The sequence below is a fragment of the Xenopus laevis genome, chromosome 9_10L, assembly GCF_017654675.1.
Source record: "Xenopus laevis strain J_2021 chromosome 9_10L, Xenopus_laevis_v10.1, whole genome shotgun sequence".
NCBI lineage: Eukaryota > Metazoa > Chordata > Amphibia > Anura > Pipidae > Xenopus > Xenopus laevis.
Genome location: NC_054387.1, coordinates 56,327,379 through 56,346,003, shown reverse-complemented (window position 1 = coordinate 56,346,003; position 18,625 = coordinate 56,327,379). Strand labels below are relative to the sequence as shown.

Genomic DNA, 18,625 nt, shown 5'->3' with positions numbered 1-18,625 from the left:
CCAAAAACAGTTTTATGTAAAGTTGCCCTTTAAAAGAACACTGCAGCAGTCGCAAGAGAATTGCCCAGCGAGGATACTGCCAAGCCATTCACTGCAGGGTTCATCTACCCCCATGTATTATTAGTCCTAACAGGTTCTTTATTATTATTATTACTACCATGTAGCTTTAGTGCAAGGCTCAGCAATTGGTACAATTCTCTACTTTTAGTCATTTGTCCCTTTCTAGCTGTTTAGTGTGTTTTGAGCAGCGATTTTACGTCATTTAAAAGTCAAATATTAAAAAAGATCCATATCGATGTTGCTGAACTAATGTTCTCATATGAGCCTATATGAGTGATGCAGATGCCAACTGGGTACCAGAGATATCAGAGTCTGGAGCAGAGAAGTAGTATGTACAGTACAAGGAAACCATAGGCTCTTGATTAGAGCCCTGTCAATGCTAGAGGACCTCACTGCTAGAAGCCCAATGGAAGTTTAGGTACTTCTACAGTTGTGTGGGAAAACTTCTGACCTATCACCCTATAACATTTTCAGAACTACTAAAACTACTAAAAGACCACAAGGTTGGCCAGTACTGATATTAAGTGTTACTATGTTACCCAGCTGGTATTATCTTACCATAATGTCTCCTTAATGACCTACTGTCACCAACTTGCACAACTGTCACCATATTACCCTGCTGACACCATGGCATCATCTTGCCCTGTCATTTTTTCTGTACTGTCACCATCTTACCCTATTGTGCCCATCTTGACCTAACATCAGCATCTTTTCTTACTGTCGCCCTCTTGGCCCACTGTTGGTCTCTTAACACACCATCATCATCCTGACCAAATGTCATCACCTCTACTGTCACCATCTTTCCCTACTGATACCATCTTGTCCATCTCTTGAATTATTATCCTACTGTCAGCATCTTGCTCTACCATCAACATCTTGCCTTTCTGTTGCCTTCTTACCCTACTATCACCATCTTGCCCTACTGATACCATCTTGTCCATCTCTTGAATTATTATCCTACTGTCAGCATCTTGCTCTACCATCAACATCTTGACTTTCTGTTGCCTTCTTGCCCTACTATCACCATCTTGCCCTACTGATACCATCTTGTCGATCCCTTGAATTCTTACCCTATTGTCAACATATTGCTCTACCATCAACAGCTTGCCTTTCTGTTGCCTTCTTGACCTACTGTTAACATCTTGCATTTTCTGTTGCCTTCATGTCTTACTGTCACCATCGTGATCTGCAATCATCATTGTGCCCTACTGTTATCATTTTGCTCTTCTGCCACCAACTTGCCCTACTGTTACTATCTTGATCTATAACTACAAACTTTCCTTACCATACCTGCTGCCCATCCCCTTACTGTTCCTTACTGCAACTCTGTGGGGATCAGGCAATATGCTCCTATTTAGGCTCCCTTAAAATATATATACATATAGTCACTGTCTGAGACATTATGGGGCTGACTTAAAAACATAGGTGCTATGGTAAATTCTGCCGTTGCCCATAGCAACCAATTGGCAATGAATCTATATATATATATTTTTATTTTTTTTTTAAGCATAATAAGGACTCCATGAAGCGTAAGTTGTTAAGGCAAGAAGGACTCCATGAAGCTTTAGTGTTTATTCAACTCATTTGGCACAAGAAATACAAATACACATCTCATTGTTTACTTGTATCAAATTAATGAACATTGCAAAAGATGAGATAACAGGTCATTAAAAGTGAAATTACAAAAATGATTGGATTAAAGACATAATTTGATAAATAGTAGCTGTCCCCACCTCCAGATCCTGTTAGGCAGGTATAGGCCTCTGGCTGAAAAGCCTATCAGAGGGTCCTCTGGTCATGTGATGCAAGAATACAGGGTCAATCATTCCAGTGCCAGGTTATAGTTTGTATGTTTGTAATTCCCATTCCAGCCAGGTGGACTCAAGAAAGAGAGGAATCCTTGCTGTGATATGAATTTAGTTAAAGCTCAGGTAATACCTCTCTCTTCTATTCTCTGTGGGGATGCAAACAGGGTAAGAAACAAGTCTATGGTTAATAATAGCATGCGTTAATGTCTCAGAGAAGCAATTCTCTAGTTGAGATGTGGTTCAGATGGAAGAAGTGCATATAATACAAGACTGCAGAGCCACTGGGGGGGGGGGATTCTGTATAATACAGGACTGCACAGCCACTGGGGGAGGGGGTTGCATGTAATGCAGGACTGTAGAGCCACTGAGGGCAATGGAGTACAATGCAGGACTGCAGTCAATGCCAGAGGAAGTGCAGAACATATTTACTGTACCTGGGTGAAGTGCACTTTGATATAAACAATGCTCTGTGCAAGGCTCTGCACGCCAAACTTGGCACATTCCTTTTCAAGTCAGTCCGATCCTATCCTTCTTATGTTAAAGAGCAAGATGGCAGACTTTAAGAGATCCTGTCAGTGGAACATTTACATGGACCCTATTTATGCACATGTTTTAGAGAGAAGTTTGGGGGCTGGGCATATAACATGGATCAGGTCCTCCTTTAGGTGGACATTTTATTATGCAGCCACTAAACCAGGTGTTACCACTGGGAGCCAAACCATCCAGTTTACTGGTATTTGGAAGAGTCATGTCATACACCATTGGCTTTAGAAATGAGACAGAGAGGAACAATTAAGTCTGTCATTCTCCTTAGGCACCGGGAGGCACTTTTGTACAAAGTCCCCTCACATAAACATTGCAGATACATGCCATGATTCCACTGTGTGCAAATAGGTTTAGTTAAGCCCACATTCTCCTGTTTTACCCTCCCAGCACATCTTGTTGGGCACCTGAACCGATATCACATCTTACTGAAACACTCCTTGGCATTTGTCCACACTTGGATGCCCTGCAAGCACAAAAACACAAGAATGGAAAGAGCTGGGTTAATAATGTACAATCCCACTGAGTAAAATGTAAATAAAAAGAGAACAAATAGATTTGCAAATCATTTAACCCTATATTTGAGGCGATTGTTCACCTTTAAAGGAAGTATAACAACTGGGTAAATAGGCTGTGCAAAATAAGAAATGTTTTCAATATAGTTAGCCAAAAATGTAATGTATAAAGGCTGGAGTGACTGGAAGTCTAACATAATAGCCAGAACTCTACTTCCTGCTTTTCAGCTCTCTTGGTTTCCACTGATTGGTTACCAGGCAGTAACCAATAAGTAACTTGAGGAGGGTTCACATGGGTCATAACGGTTTGCTTTGAATCTGACCTGCATGCAGAAGATCAATTGCAAACTCACTGAACAGTTTTGTCCCATGTGATCCCCCTTAAAGGAGAACTCAACCCCCCACTAATAAAAACCCCATACCCTGTACCCTACAAAGCCCCCCCTCCCTGCTTCCCCCCGCATAGGTGATAACACCTATAAATGCCCCTAATCCTATAAGTGCAGAGTAAGCGCAGTGGAGCTCTTGGGTTCCATCTTCGGGTCCTGTTCCTTCCCTTCGCCAATTTTGGCGCATGCACAGTTGCTACAAACAGGAACACTGCTCCAACTGTGCAAAAACGGCGCTCACTTCCCGAAGAAATCCGAAGAGCCATAAGATGGCGCCCATGCGCTCCACTGAGCTTACTCTGCACCTATAGGCAAGTAAAGGATATGGGGCACTTCTAGGTTTATCACCTCTGCAGGCTGGGGGGGGGGAGCAGGAATGGGGGACTATGTAGGGTACTGGGTAGGGGTTTTTATTAGTGGGGGTTGCATACTCCTTTGCAGTCACTGACTAACTCAGAGTTAGAGAGCTGAAAAGCAGGAAGTAGTGTTCTGTTATGTTAGACATCCTCTCACTCCAGCCTTTATACATTACACTTTTGGCTAACTAACTATATTAGAAACATTTTTTATTTTGCACAGCCTATTTACCCAGTATTTATTTTTATACAGAACTGGGACATTTTACAATTGGTCTTTATTGGTATTTTATGACTTGTGTTTTTTTAATTATTTATACACTTTGTTGAGCTGCTCTTCAGCACTGCACCAGCTATCTGGTTGTTCGGGTCAAAAGTACCATAGCAACTGGTTAACGGTTTGAATGGGAGACTTGAATATGAATAGTTGATGGCTTGAATAGAAAGATAAGTAACAAAAAATTATAAATTTGTAGCCTCAAAGTGCAACAGTTTATGGGCTACCAGGTCAGCGACCCCAAGTTGGAAGTCAGAAGAAGAAGGAAAGTAATCGAAAACAATAAACAAACAAAAAATGAAGACTCAATGAAAAGTTGCTAGGAATTTACCATTTTATAGTAATCTTGAAGGTGAACCACCCCTTTCATTGCAACTAGTTCAAAGACAATACACCAGATGTTGAAACGGAGAAATGTTATTGTTTTCTACAAAATATTTGCTCATTTTGATTTTGATGCCAGCAGCATTTTACAAAAAGTTGAGACAGGGGCAACAAAAAGACTTGAACAATGTAGTGTTTAAAAGAGCAGAACCCAGGGTCTCTTAGAGGTAAAGATGGGACGGGGTACCCCACTCTGTGACAATACACAGAGGGTAAATATTACAACAAGAACAAAAGCCAATTTTGGATGGCTACAGCAAATGTAACACAAATTATGTTAATATCAGTTTGGTTTTTATTTTTTCCTTCTATAGTTGTCTATGTTGTTGCCTTCCTTTCTATTAATTATACCTTGTGATTTAAAAATGTATGTTCTGCTCATCTGCTGTTCACATTGTCCCTTAGTGTCTGGCTTTGATTTGTGGCTATCCTATCCCTTTCTCTTATACTTTATTATTCTTATTTATCCCTATCTTTCCCATCTTTCTCCATCTGTTTTGTGCTCTCCCTTTTAGCTGCTTCATGTGCTGCTCTTTTGTTGTTGCCTGTTTCCTATTTCTTGTGACTTTGTGGAACAATTTCCCTGGTTTCTCTTACAGCTCTGTCTGTCACAATCACAGATGCCAGAATAAAAAAGCACAAACTATAAAGGGGTGGCAGCAGCACCACTGCCTGGAGAAATATGTGCATGTAAACCCCATGTTGAGAATATGAAACAAAGCAAAGCTAAGAGGAAATAAAAGCACAGACCTTCTTGCACATGCTGATCTGCATGACCGCGTAACTGATTAGGGCCTCTTTTAAGTCTCGGTTCTTTTGCTCCTTAAATAGCTCCACCTCCTGCCAGGCATTCTTCACAAACTCTCTGCAAGCAAAATGACAACATAATCAGGGCCTATCTCTGCCAATCAGCTTTGCTTTAACAGCCACTACTGTAATCTTCACTGTGTACATGCAGCAAGGATCATATTCATAAACCATCCCCCCAGCATTTTTCCCCAGAAAAAAAAACGCGGGCAGAGAAAAATGATGTACATCCCCTGCCCCTACAGCCCTATTAGGACTGTGCTGTTCTGCAAATAAAGTGCACAGTCCCACCTTCCTCTATAGAAGAATTTTAATATGGTGCTGGGGAACTGGGTGGAGTAAGTGTCAAAAAAGGCCTGAGGAGAACACTGCCCCCATTCAACCTACCTGCTCTCCTCATTCTGGGCCTTTAGCTGTTCCTCCCCTTCTTCTATTTGCTCTTCTAATAGCTTTATCTTGCTTTCTCTCTGCTCAGGGGTCTCTTGCCCAAACAGCTTGCTGGTCATTCCCTTTAGAGAGAAGGTTCTCACAGTCTGCAAGAAAAGTCAGGGCTCATACGACACTGATACACCAGGGAAATAAGCCACTTTTGCATTTCTGCAATATCTGCTACTGTGTTTATTCTACACCAAAGTTATTATGTGAAAATATAATGGGCATACATCTCCAACATCATTTACTTCAGAATGGAATCAGTTATGTTCCTGTCCCAGATCGAGTATGACCAATAAACAGTCAAAGATGCACCTACCCCTGTCGCCAGCTCCTCGCACTGCTGTTTTTTTGACTGGAGATCCAGTGCAGACATTTCCAGATCGTATTGCATGAGTTCGTGCTTCTTGCACACAGACCTGAAACCACAACCAGAAAACCAACTTTACCAAGTGTACACCACCCTTATCCTTTGAGTGCACCTCCTCATTTCAGATATCAAAGCAGGAAGTGCCTTCACTTTAATTCCACACAGGGTGGTTACTGGAGATGGCAAAACATCGGAGAGCTGCCTGAGAAGAGAAACCTCCCCCACATAATGCTAATGCCCCAGAGGTTTGCAATACCGCTCATACTACCATAGGGAAGTAAGAGCAAGGATCATACCTCAGAGCCTCGGCGTAGAATAAATATTCTTTCAGCTGATCGGCGTAATGCTCCTCCTCTTCTAGGATATCATCAATAGATGCTGCATATCTGCAGGACAAAAGCCTTGTTCATATCAGTATCATTTCACTGGGAATCAACCTCTATAAAGTGCTGCCTCTGAACCAAATCAGCAGCTTCTATTTCTAAAAGATGAAGAGTTAGGCAGGCCCCATGGAGGTATACAGGGGAAAGCAGAGCCACCCTCAGTTATTATGGGGCACCCATAGCAAAGCCCTCCACCTGCAGGGGGTTCAAATTTATAGCCCAATGGTCACTTTGCACCCTGAGCCCTGCCAACAGATGGAATAGGAGCCTAATAAAAAATAAATTGCCCTGCATGCATGGTCATGCCCCTGAACTACACAAACTCCCTCCCATATAAGGTGCACAAACCCGGCCACTCCTCTACAAGCCCTGCCCCCTTTGTGACTGATGCTAGCCTTAAAGAAAAGAGCTTCAACCTGTCCACATCAGAAAGGACAGTCACTGACAAATCAGTATGTGTTGCTGTTTCTGCTGGGTACAAAATAAACACTCACTTTTGAAGAGGAAAAAACGGCACGCAGAAATCAAAGGTAGAGAAACCAAATCAAAAGAGCAGTCCAGATGCACCAGAAACAGACAGAATAGGAGATGGAAATATTTTTCACAATGTTATAAAGATTTTTTACTTTTATTTTTGTATTATTTATCTCTTTGAAGGGACACACCAAGGGGCAGATCCAGCACATTCCATACTCCAGTTTCACTACTCACACGTCCATATGGTGCCCAGCGCTCTGCAGTCCGTCTCCCATCTCCCTCTCGATTGCACTCCACTCACTGGGGACACAAGAGAGGTCACATTAGTTGGATAACCCTAGGAGTTCCCATATTGCAAATCCCTTACTCCTCACAACACCAGTCCACACACAGATACATACTGTATAATTAAATTGCTTATGACGTGTGGCTTCCTGTGATGCATTAAAGCAGTGCTGTTCAAATTTGGTGGTCCCGAGGGAAGGATTTTTTCTGGTCAATATGGTAGAGAGACGATAATGGAAACTAGTGTTGACCACTTCCTGTTTTTAAACCACACCCACATTACTACCCCAAATGGTTGGTGCTCACTGCAGGGATATCACTCATTACTTGAAAATGTAAGTCATATTAAAACATACCCTTGAAACCATATGCCTCCTCTTCCCCTGTGGATAGCACAGTATCCCCCAGCACATGATTAAGCATCTTAGGGGCCCCAGGTAGCTTAGGGCAGGCAAAATATGGCACATACAGAGAGAGCATAGGGCAGGCAGAGTATGGCTCACACATATATATATTATTGTATATTAATATACATATGAGAATAAGTAAATCTTTAAAATAGGTGAATGTAAAATTGATGTGGGTGCTGTTCTAAGAACTTTTGCAATGCACATTCCTTTAATTTTAAATCCAAGATATTAAAGGTTATAGAAGATAGGAGACTAGAAAAAAGGACCGCTACTGCTCCCCACAGGTACTTGTCCAGGTGCTCTGTCCAGCAGTATCCGACTGCTAAGGTACAATGAATGGAGGAACAAATTGACGGCACTTCTGGAGAAGATTTATTACTGCTGTATATCCTGACGCGTTTCGGGAAATGATCCCTTAGTCATAGGTCTAAGGGATCATTTCCCGAAACGCGTCAGGATATACAGCAGTAATAAATCTTCTCCAGAAGTGCCGTCAATTTGTTCCTCCATTCATATTAAAGGTTATATACACTTTTTCTACACATTAATGAATTTTGTTACAACAGCGCCATCTACTGGTCATTTTCAGACCATTCTGACCACGAAGTAGTCAAGGAACTAGTCAGGACAAAGAAAGAGGCTGCTCTGATGTTCTTCTGGTTAGGAAAAAAATTAGAAACCTTTTTCAAATCTTTTCTAACCAGAACAGCCCCCTTTCTTTCTCCTGACAAGTTCCTGGACTACTTGGTGGTCAGAACATGACCAGCAGGTGGCACCGTTGTAACAAAATTCATTCATGTTAATACTACATGTATCCTTAAAAATCTTGCAATTAAAAAAAAAATAATAATAATGAATGCACATTGCAAAAGTGCTTAGAATAGCACCCTCATCAATTTTACATTCACTTATTTTAAAGGTTTATTTATCCGTTAAGTAAACTAAACTATACTACCAGACTTCAATCAGCAGCCTCCAAAGTTCTGGTTTGAGAGCGGACACTTTTTGCCTTTGTCGCCTCAACTTTGTACGTATCTTGTGTCCTCTTTCAAAATGAGTGTGTGATGGTAACACAGACAGACAGAGCCAGGTCCATTCTGATCTGGTCTTTCAGGTCTGTATGATTTCCCTACAAATATATGCACCTGTGCTCAAATATCCTACCCAGCTTTATGACATAACAATTTATGGACACCCTCTTGCACAATCGCATACTCTGCCCCTCCCACACATTTCAGCTAGCAAACGCAAAGCCTTTTGGCTCCACCCCCTTTGCACAGCTTTCCACTGTCAATACACCCACAGTCAGCCAGCCATGTACAGAAAAACCTGCAAACAAAGTATCTGCAATATTCATGTGCACAGTATTCTGTTAGGGAAATACAAGGAATCAGCCTCCTACCTACCTGAACACTCGGCCATAGTTCCCATGGACTTTGTACACTCCGTACAGCCGGTCGGCCACCCTCTGTATAAAAAGAACAGCAAACAATGAAAAGCAGCAGCTCACAGGGAGGCCTATGGGCCAGACTAATGGTAACTAATGTGGCCTTACATACAGAGATTAGTATGTGTGGGTGAGAGCCTGCCTCACGCAGTGCTCAGATACAGAATCCTAGACACGTGTCTGTATCAAACAAACAAGATCATTCTGTGACTGGCTAGTGCTGAACGTATCACTCAATACTCGCTCCTACAGACTGCCCGGGCACCAGTAACAGATAAGTAGATACTTACTGCTCTGACCCGCAGGAGGTGAGAGATGACTGACTGCAGTTCGTCACTGTAATGTTTGAGTTCTGTAAATCTCCTGAGGGAACAAGAGACATTTATAGTGTGATATGGGGGTTAGTAGACAGCAGTTTCACAACACACACACACACGTGCCCCCAGCTAAAGAATAGACACCCCTGCCACTAAGAAAGTCAATGTTTGACTTGTGTGAGCCATTGCAGTCTTGTTTGGCAGCAGAGGAAGTGATCGGAAATGTTCCTGATTTTCTACTGTTTTACTCCCTATTAGATGTTTCTGTTATCTGCTCTCTATAACCCATATCTCCTCTCTGCTCGCTATTACTTATGTTCCCCATATGTTTCCTGTTACCACAAGACTGCAGAATATGTTGGCACTTTATAAATAGATGATTCTGTGGTTCTAATACGCTCTAAAGGTGGCCATACACGGGCAGATTAAAGCTTCCGATATTGGTCCTTATCTGCGATTCGGCAGTTTATCTGCCCATGTGTGGGGGCTCCTGACAGGTTCTCCCAATTGATATCAGGCCAAATATCGGGCAGATATCGATCTCTCACGTTTGATTTTTTTGTATGATCCAGGACCTGCAGGCTAGTTGATGCGGAGCCCATTCATAGAATTGTAATCTGAACATTCGGATTCATCCGATATCGCCCAGACGTTAGGGGGCATATTGGGTTAAGATCAACTCGTTTGGCGACCTTGCCAAACGAGCGGATCTTATAGTGTATGGCTACCTTTACACTTGGTTATTAGCAGAGGTTATTAGCAGAGGTGTCACACTCACGGATATCACTGGCAACACAAATCAATACTCACTTGTCTGGGTTTTTAACTCGAAATGTGGCATTCAGTGCCTTGAGCCTGGAGTCAGCCTAAAAAAAATTAAAAAAGCTTGAAAGGTTGTTTATGATATACCCCAGAACTGATCTGCCAGAAAATAGCAGCCCCCCCCCCAGCCCGCTGCTGAGAAGGAACTGGGATAACTGCACAAAGCATCCCCTTATACTGCCTCTGGACAGTATGGACATTCTGTAATGGGATGGGAGGCACACAATTACAGATCAGTTAATTGCTCTACTCACCTTAAGCTGTAGCCCAGCCTCATTAAGCAACTCCTTCCATCCAGATTCCTATAAAAACCAAGAGACAGCTGCTTGCCTTAAAGAGATACTGACACCAGAAAATGAATCTTTTTTTACATCTACCATAAAATTTACTTTGCATCTTTCTTATAATTTTGCCATAAAGTATTTGCCCAAAGCTATTGCATTACCTATCCTACTCCCTGTGATCGCCTATGAGGGGGCTGCCATATTTGTGCAGCAGAAGTCCGTTAGCATTACAAACTTTAACTAACAGGCTGAGATGGGACAGTCAGGTTGGCAAAACGGTCAGGTTTAGGAACTTCAACTAACAATTACTTACAAAAACAAACCTCTCAGCAAAAAACAACATGACCTATAGGTAACTTTTAATGTACATTCATATTTTAAAAAGTATTTTTTTAGTGTCAGTATCACTTTAACGGACGTGATTCTGACACCCCAGGCAGCCAGAGTGGTGCAACTGAGCAGGTAGGGGCATTACATCTGCTGATATCCAAAATGCCAAGTGCGAGGGGCAACAGACACTGCTGATCAGTAAGAATTTACCTGATTTAAAAAGGAATGGAATATGTCATCGTGACTCAGGACGGGATGGGAAGCAACCCGCAGAAGGAAATTCTCCAAGCCGATCCTCCGCCGCTCCACGAAATCAGGGTCCATGTTATCAGCAGACAGCTTATGCCACACAAATTCAGCCTGTGCAATGAGAGGGATAATATGGTTTATCTCTGTAGATCCAGCCCAGCACTTATGGAGAAGGACAGCTAACCTGGATTCCATGTGTGAGGCAGTATTTGGTTCCACATACTAATTAATTAACAAAGGGGCAAAGCAGAGTATCCATTTTTCAGTCATCAACCAGCAATTTGTGCCATTAACCTTCATAATCCTACACTCATTAGGAAGGTTTTTCTATGAAAGGAAAGAAAGTTATCTGCATCTATATGTTATTCAGCTACAACTCCCTAAATGCTCAAAACCTTTTTTTTTGGTGCAATTAAGAGCTAGCTATGAGAAGGAAACTGTGCTGCAACAAATAGTAAAAGCTGGAAGCCCAGCTAAGATGTCTCTGCATTAACTCCTCCAGCAAAGAGATATGAAGTCCCACAGTCAGGGCAAGCAGTGAAGCAAATATTGTGCAGCAAGCTGGTTAAATCAGTTAAAATAAATCAGGGACAACAGATGGCAAATTACCAGAAAATCACATTGTTACTATAACTGTACCCGTTTCTCTGGTAACGGTGGCACGATCACAAAAGGATAACTGACACACAGGTAGTTCCGGAGCAACTCAAACTCGCTGTACCGCCTCCATAGTGAGTCAAGGGGGGAATTCTGCAGCTCTGATTGGCCATCCAGTGACCTGAAACAAACAAGAGCACAGTATGAACGTATTCTAGTTTATCCAGAAGGTCAAAAGTTGCATGTGGATCCATCAGAGATGTGGAACCCCAGGTGGCTCACACTAAGGGTAAGAGCACACGGGCAGATTCAGGGGGAGATTAGTCGCCCGGAGACAAATCTCCTCTTCTGGGTGACAATCTCCCCAAACTGCCTTCCCCTACCTTCCCGACAGCTAGAATGAAACATCACCAGTGGGATGGCGCTTCATTTTCAGAAGTTGTCTCACAATGAAACTTCATTTGATATAACCTAGCTGGCGGGAAGGTAGGGGGAAGGCAGTTCGGGGAGATTGTTGCCCCGAAGTAGAGGAGATTTGTCACTGGGGTGACTAGTCTCCCCAAATCTGCCCTTACCCTTAGGTACACTGACTGCACCTTTGTAGAGGTCCCACTTAGTTTCAGTCTAAAGCTCTGGCCAAGGGAATTCTGGGATGGAAATATCACAGCAATTAGTGCTCCCTACTGTGTAATTGGCAGCACTGCAATAAGAGGATTTGAGCTGATACCATCTGTATGGACAGGACCACACCAAGTCTAGAGCATAACAACCTGCTCACTCTGCATGGAGTAGAGTGAGGAAGTTGTAACCAAAATGTTTAACCACATGCTGTTTTGAGTACAAGAAGCCCCAGGTTTGAGACTGAGGGATTGGATGGTATATATACAGCAGCATAATGCAAAGAAAGAAATCAGTTGCACTATTTCCATAGCACCCCCCCTGGCCGCTGCGTGCCGATCCTCACATGCTTATTCATTAGAAACAGACACAACTTAAATATTTCAGCTGGAGGACAGATAAATAATGTGGTGTCCAACTCACAAAAAACTGCTCTATTTCTGCCTAAAACACTGAAAAAATTAACCGGAAAAAAACAAGCGTTTTAGTAAGTAAAAGGGTAGTTCACCTTTAGTTTTTGAATTATTCACTTTCCTCTTCTGCCTCTTTCTATTTTTCAAATGATAGATCAGCCAAAAGGCTATTATCCATCTATCCATCTCTTTATTCAAACCTCTCCTATTCATCTTTCATGGACCCCACCCTATCTTGCAAGGGTAAATTGGACCCTATCATCTGACAGTTTCTAGAATTCCAAACTGGAGAGCTGCTGAACTAAAAGCCAAATCACTGAAAATGCCAGAATTCTTGGAAGTGTCAGATGATTTTCTGTCATAACCCAACTTTTTATTTTTAGTCCAATGCTTGGACAACTACACCAGGTCCCTTACCTGGTCTCGATCAGATACGCTGTGTAGGTCTCCTGCATGCTCACTGCATTCTTTCCAGTCCTTTTTTCAGCTTCAGAAACGTTGATTTCAAGTTTCTTCAATAAACAATTTTCATTTGACATCTAAGCAGAGAGGCAGAAGCAAATATAAATTGTCGAACAGTAGGAAAAGGTATGGGACCCATTATCCAGAAACCTGTTATTCAAAAGACTACAAATTACAAGAAGGCCATTCAAATTTTTACAAATTATTTTCTTTCTCTGTAACAATAAAACAGTACCTTGTACTTGATACCACTGAAAATATAATTAATCCTTATTGAATCCTATTGGGTTTAATTCATTTTTAAACAGATTTTTAGCAGACAAAAGGAACGTTGATCCAAATTATGGGAATATCCCTTATCCTGAAACCCTCAGGTCACAGGCATTTTGGATAACAGGTCCCATACCTGTATTAAATGGGTCTTTTGTTTTACTACCTGTCCCAGTCTGCCCCAGTCGGCACCGCAAGTTTCACCAGAAATAAAGAATTGCGGTCCAATTTTTTATTGTTTACTGTTTTTCCAAAATTCAAGATTACAGTATAATATTCCCGTCCCTGGTGTTTCAACCTGGCAGCCCAGTAATTCAGATGCAGATTCTGTAACGAACTGCTATATAGTTGTTAAATTTCTCAGCAGTATCTGTGGGATATCAGCAGCTATTGTTTGAATTATAACAGCTGCATTTAAAGGAGAATTCAACCACTTTTATTAAATACAACTACCCTAAATAGACCCCCCCCCCCAGCCTACCTGATACCCCGGGCAAATGCTCGTAACTTTTTACTGGCCCCTCCGCACAGATTTTGTCCTCGGAAGTTCACGGGCACCATCTTCTTTTCTTCAGTATTCTTGGTGTAGTGATCGAAGTTTGGCACATGCGCAGTTGGGAGTAATATTCCGGTCTCAAACAACAGCGCATGCACCGAGGGGGGACTATTTAGGGTAGGGGTATTTAATAAAAGCAGCTGAATTCTCCTTTAAAGGTATAGTTCACTTTCAAACAACTAGTTGTTTTCATATAGATCTCCAGAAATAACAACTTTTTCCAATTACTATTTTCTATGTGTCACCGTTTTTCTAATACTGAAGTGTAAAGTGTCATTTTTCCCCTCCTAAAGTAACTCAGGGAGGGGGGGGTCGCCTACCCTGTAAACCAGGGGTGTCCAACCTTTTGGCTTCCCTGGGCCACATTGGAAAAAGAAAAATTGTCTGGGGCCACACATGAAATACACAAACACTTTTGATTTGTAAAACCACAGAAAAGAACTACAATACCAGTTGGATAACCAGATGGGGCTATACATTGGAATTGGGACACCTGGATATTAAATAGACTTATTATTACATTATTATGACGTTTCCTCGGGAACTGAGCGGTTCAAGCTGGGCCGCAGGTTGGACACCCCTGCTGTAAATGGTTCTAAATTGATACATTAAGTTGATACATTTGTTATCTTTGTCCTTGCTGAGTAGAATTTCTGGGTTTCATTACAGGCAGCTACAGTTGCTAATACCTTAATTAATACCTTCATTAAAAGTAGGGAGGGGTGTGTGTATGGATGCTGGGTTTTCATTTGGAGGGGTTGAACTTGATGGACTTTGTCTTTTTTCAACCCAATTTAACTAGCTATGTAACTATGTAACTCCAGAGATGCTGCTGAGAAATGTATTAACTAAATGTTGCAAAATTGGAACAGTTTAGACAGTAACAGTCTGCACCTGCATTATTGAGCTGCCAAACACCAGAGAAAGGAACATTTAACTTTAAAGGGGAACTCCGACTTTCAAACAAAATCTGATAAAGAGGCCCACATAACACAGAAAACCCTAATATACCCGTTACAATTAGCCGTTTCTTCAAAAAGTATCAATAAATGCCATTTTATATGCTGCAATCCAGCTGTTTAACAGTTCTTCTCTTTCTGCATCATTTGAAATCCTGGCAGGGATGGAGGGACTAAAACACCGATGTTACAAATTGTAACAACTTCTCCACAGCATTGCACTATGATGTTCCGTTCCTTATTGAAATCACATATGCAGGGAATTGTGGGGTTTGGAGGATGCAGTCTGAGGACAGATGGCTGTGTTAACAAAGTAACAGTAGTCAGCCGGCTCAAAAAAGTAGTCAGAGAGATCAGCAGGAGGCTAGGCTTAGGGAACTGTCAGAAACCATTAAAAATCATGAAAAGTCTGCATATTTTTAATTGATGTATATTGCAAAGTTGCTTAAAAATATGTTTATTTGTCAAAAACCTTAAGTTATGTTTTTGTGGAGTTCCCATTTAACTTTGATTTTGGAAAAACAGTAAAAAATAAATAATGGAAAGTAATTGAAAAAAAGTCTTAATTTCAGGGGAACAATCTGAAAACAACTGAACTGAAAAAAGTGTTAAGAAGGTGAACAATAGTGATGTGCGGGCTGGCCTGATACCCGCCGACCGTGCACCTCCCTTCGCGGGCCACCTTCAAGCTTTATAGCCGCCCGCCTGCTAGCCCTGCCCCTTTTGTGACATCATCAGCAGGACGGGTCTATAAAGGGAAGCCGGAAGTCAGACGGGCACGGGTGGAGGGAGGACGGGTGTTTCCCCTCATTTTACATTTCTATTTGTGGTCCCTTCTGTATATTATGTATAATACATTTCCCTGATTTACATTTTCCTGGCTTTAACACCAATTGTATCTGGTCCCCTGAAAAACGTAAAATGAATGCTCTACTGTGTATATAATTACTGTATACATTATATATATATATATATATATATATATATATATATATATATATATATATATATATAAACACACACACACATATATAGGCAAAACCAGCCTATTGGGCTTATTTAATGTTTAAATGATTTTACAGTAGACCTAAGGTATGGAGATCCAAATTACGGAAAGATCCATTATCGGGAAAACCCAAGGTCCTGAGCATCCTGACGACGGTTCTGAGTGAACCAAAACGCGTTGATGTGGGGTAGTTTGTAACACTCCAATAAAAGATATACCTTTTTCACTACAACCGTGAGTGCTCCTAATTGCATCTATTTGTTCTCCTCTGAGGAGCACCCGGGACTTGATATATTGAGGGTGAGTGCCGGTGAAGCATTTGTTTATATATATATATATATATATATATATATATATATATATATATATATATATATATATATATATATATATATTATAAATAATGTTGCAAAGAACAGCAGTCCATTTTATATATATATATATATATATATATATATATATATATATATATATATATATATATATATATATATATATAGTGAATAAAGTACCCCCTTTTGTAAAATATAGGGATTTTATAAGTTACCGAGGAGTTTCATGACCATATAAAAACACAAGGCCGAAGGCCGAGTGTTTTTATACAGGTCATGGAACTCCGAGGTAACTTCTAATATCCTCATATTTTACAACTGGGGGTACTTTATTTATTATAATACACAAATTTCAATGAGTCATGTGACAGAAATGACATCAGAACTCACCGTTTATAACTGATGACATCAGAACTCACCGTTTATAAGGATATAATTTACAGGATATTCATGGCTTTTGTGTATTATATATATATATATATATATATATATATATATATACACACACACACACACACACACACATCAAATGATTATTAAAAGTCAAGAGAATCATCACCAATGTAGCATAGTCTGCCCCAAAGATGAACTGATCTTGCCACATTCCATGAACATTCTTGCAATGGGGGCAGTGCCATTATATGGGATAGAAGAAAGAATAACTGAAGGGAATAATGGGAGGCAGTAATTGTATTAAGTGAAAAGAGTATAATGGGGGCAGTGACATGGGGACAGCAGTAGTAACTCCTGGTGGGTATTTGGGGGGGTAGTAATGTTATTAAGGGAGAATAGTTATATGGGGGAAGTGACATTACTTGGAAGTAACAGTAGGAATTGCTGTAGGGTATTAGGGGGCAGCAATGTTATTAGGGGGCAGCAGCAGCAGTAGGCATTATTGGAAGGTATTATTGGGGCAGTAATATTCCTGGGGGTGGGGGTATTACATTTAGGATGGTTGTATGAATGACAGATGGATGAGTATTACTGGAGAAGTTGATATTGTTTGGGGAGAGGGAGTCTCCGGAGTCAGCCCGTGCTCCTAGGAATGCGGTGGGAAGAGAGACAGGCCCCAAAAAAGTACTCTGCCCCCGCACCTCAACAATCCGGACCGGGGCGCGGCTCTCATTATCCCCGTCACTTTCTCCCTCCGGATCCCCGGACTCAAACATCTCCGGCTCCTGATCAGCTGACATGCCGTCCTGAGTCAAATTCACTTCCGGAACCCACAGCCCTGAGGCATCCCCGATTTCCGGTGCCCAGTCCTTCAATCCTGCTTTCGCTTCCGGTTTCTGCTCAGCCGTGGCCTCCATGGTGACGGCACAGTGCAGGGTGCGCAAGCGCAAAAGCGGTACGTGGCGTTCTGCAAACTGTCACATGACACATACTAAGCTTTTGTCCCAGAACGCAGCTGGTCTTGGTGAGACATAGGGCTCCTGGCTAGTACGGACAGCTGTAGCTGAGTAGCAATAAGAGAAATGTAATGAGGTGGGGTGAGATAATGGCTTCACTCAGTTAATAATCTGAGGCTCCGTCCGAGCAATGGTCTCACGCCAAGGTTATTATTTGCCGTATTAATTGAAAGGTTTATTTATAGCACTACTTGCGGCTGGTGAACCAGGAGAGACAAAAAACTCTGCTTGAGGCACAGTAAAAATAAAATAAAAAGTTTGACCACGCCCATTTCTGTGACGACACCTCCATTTTATCAAAGTTTGAACATATTTCTGTGTTTTCTTTCAGTTTTTACAGTTTTGCTAATGAAGGTGAATTGCCCTTTAGGGCAGGGACACACAAGCAGATTTGGGGAGATTTAGTCGCCTGGCGATTTATCACCTCTTCTTTGGGGCGACAATATTTTCCATGGAACAGAATGCCAACAATGCTTTTATGGATGTAGATCATAATGGGACATCATCACTAAAAGTAGATCTTGAATTAGAAAAGTATGGGCACCTTGCCTTAGGGCAGATAGGTAAATTAGAGGGTAAAGAAGGCACCAATGTGCAATGAGAGGGGCACAGAGTGAGTGCAAATGGCAAAATACAAAAATCCCATAGACAAAAGGTGGCAGTCAGCAGAAAACAAGGTAAAGGGACCAGTAAAAGTGTCAAGAAGTAAAGAAGGGAAGGGCAGAATGTTGGGGTTGGGATTATTGAAAGGGTAAGAGCAAAAAGATGAGATGGAATAATTGGGATGGAGGTTTGATACTAGTCTGTGGGAGGGCAGAAGTAAAGGGGAGAGGAATATATATATATTGTTTTTAGTTTTTTTCCCTGAGGAAGATCACTATGATGTGATTAAAACAGAATTTCTTTTGCTGGTCTATTTAAATCAGTTACTCTAAATGCACTCTCTAGCTGCTGTTCTACAGTGAGTACAGGAAGGCCCCATTCTGAATCCTTCCTTTAAAATAAGTGAATGTAAATTGATTAGGGTGCTATTCTAAGCACTTTTTCACTGTACATTC

At 41.4% G+C, this 18,625-nt stretch overlaps 1 protein-coding gene across 1 annotated transcript; it reads right to left on the bottom strand.

The window, feature by feature from the left end:
* Window positions 1-1,617: 1,617 nt before the first annotated feature.
* snx4.L (sorting nexin 4 L homeolog) lies at window positions 1,618-17,503 on the bottom strand. The gene is made up of 14 exons (XM_018235611.2): window positions 17,253-17,503; window positions 12,991-13,112; window positions 11,585-11,723; window positions 10,907-11,056; window positions 10,337-10,384; window positions 10,071-10,126; window positions 9,234-9,306; window positions 8,903-8,964; window positions 7,036-7,101; window positions 6,238-6,327; window positions 5,891-5,990; window positions 5,527-5,672; window positions 5,083-5,197; window positions 1,618-2,877 (listed from the first exon to the last, which is right to left on the bottom strand). The coding sequence occupies exons 1-14, from the start codon at window positions 17,466-17,468 to the stop codon at window positions 2,830-2,832; spliced, it is 1,431 nt and encodes a 476-aa protein (XP_018091100.1). The 5' UTR covers window positions 17,469-17,503; the 3' UTR covers window positions 1,618-2,829.
* Window positions 17,504-18,625: the final 1,122 nt, after the last annotated feature.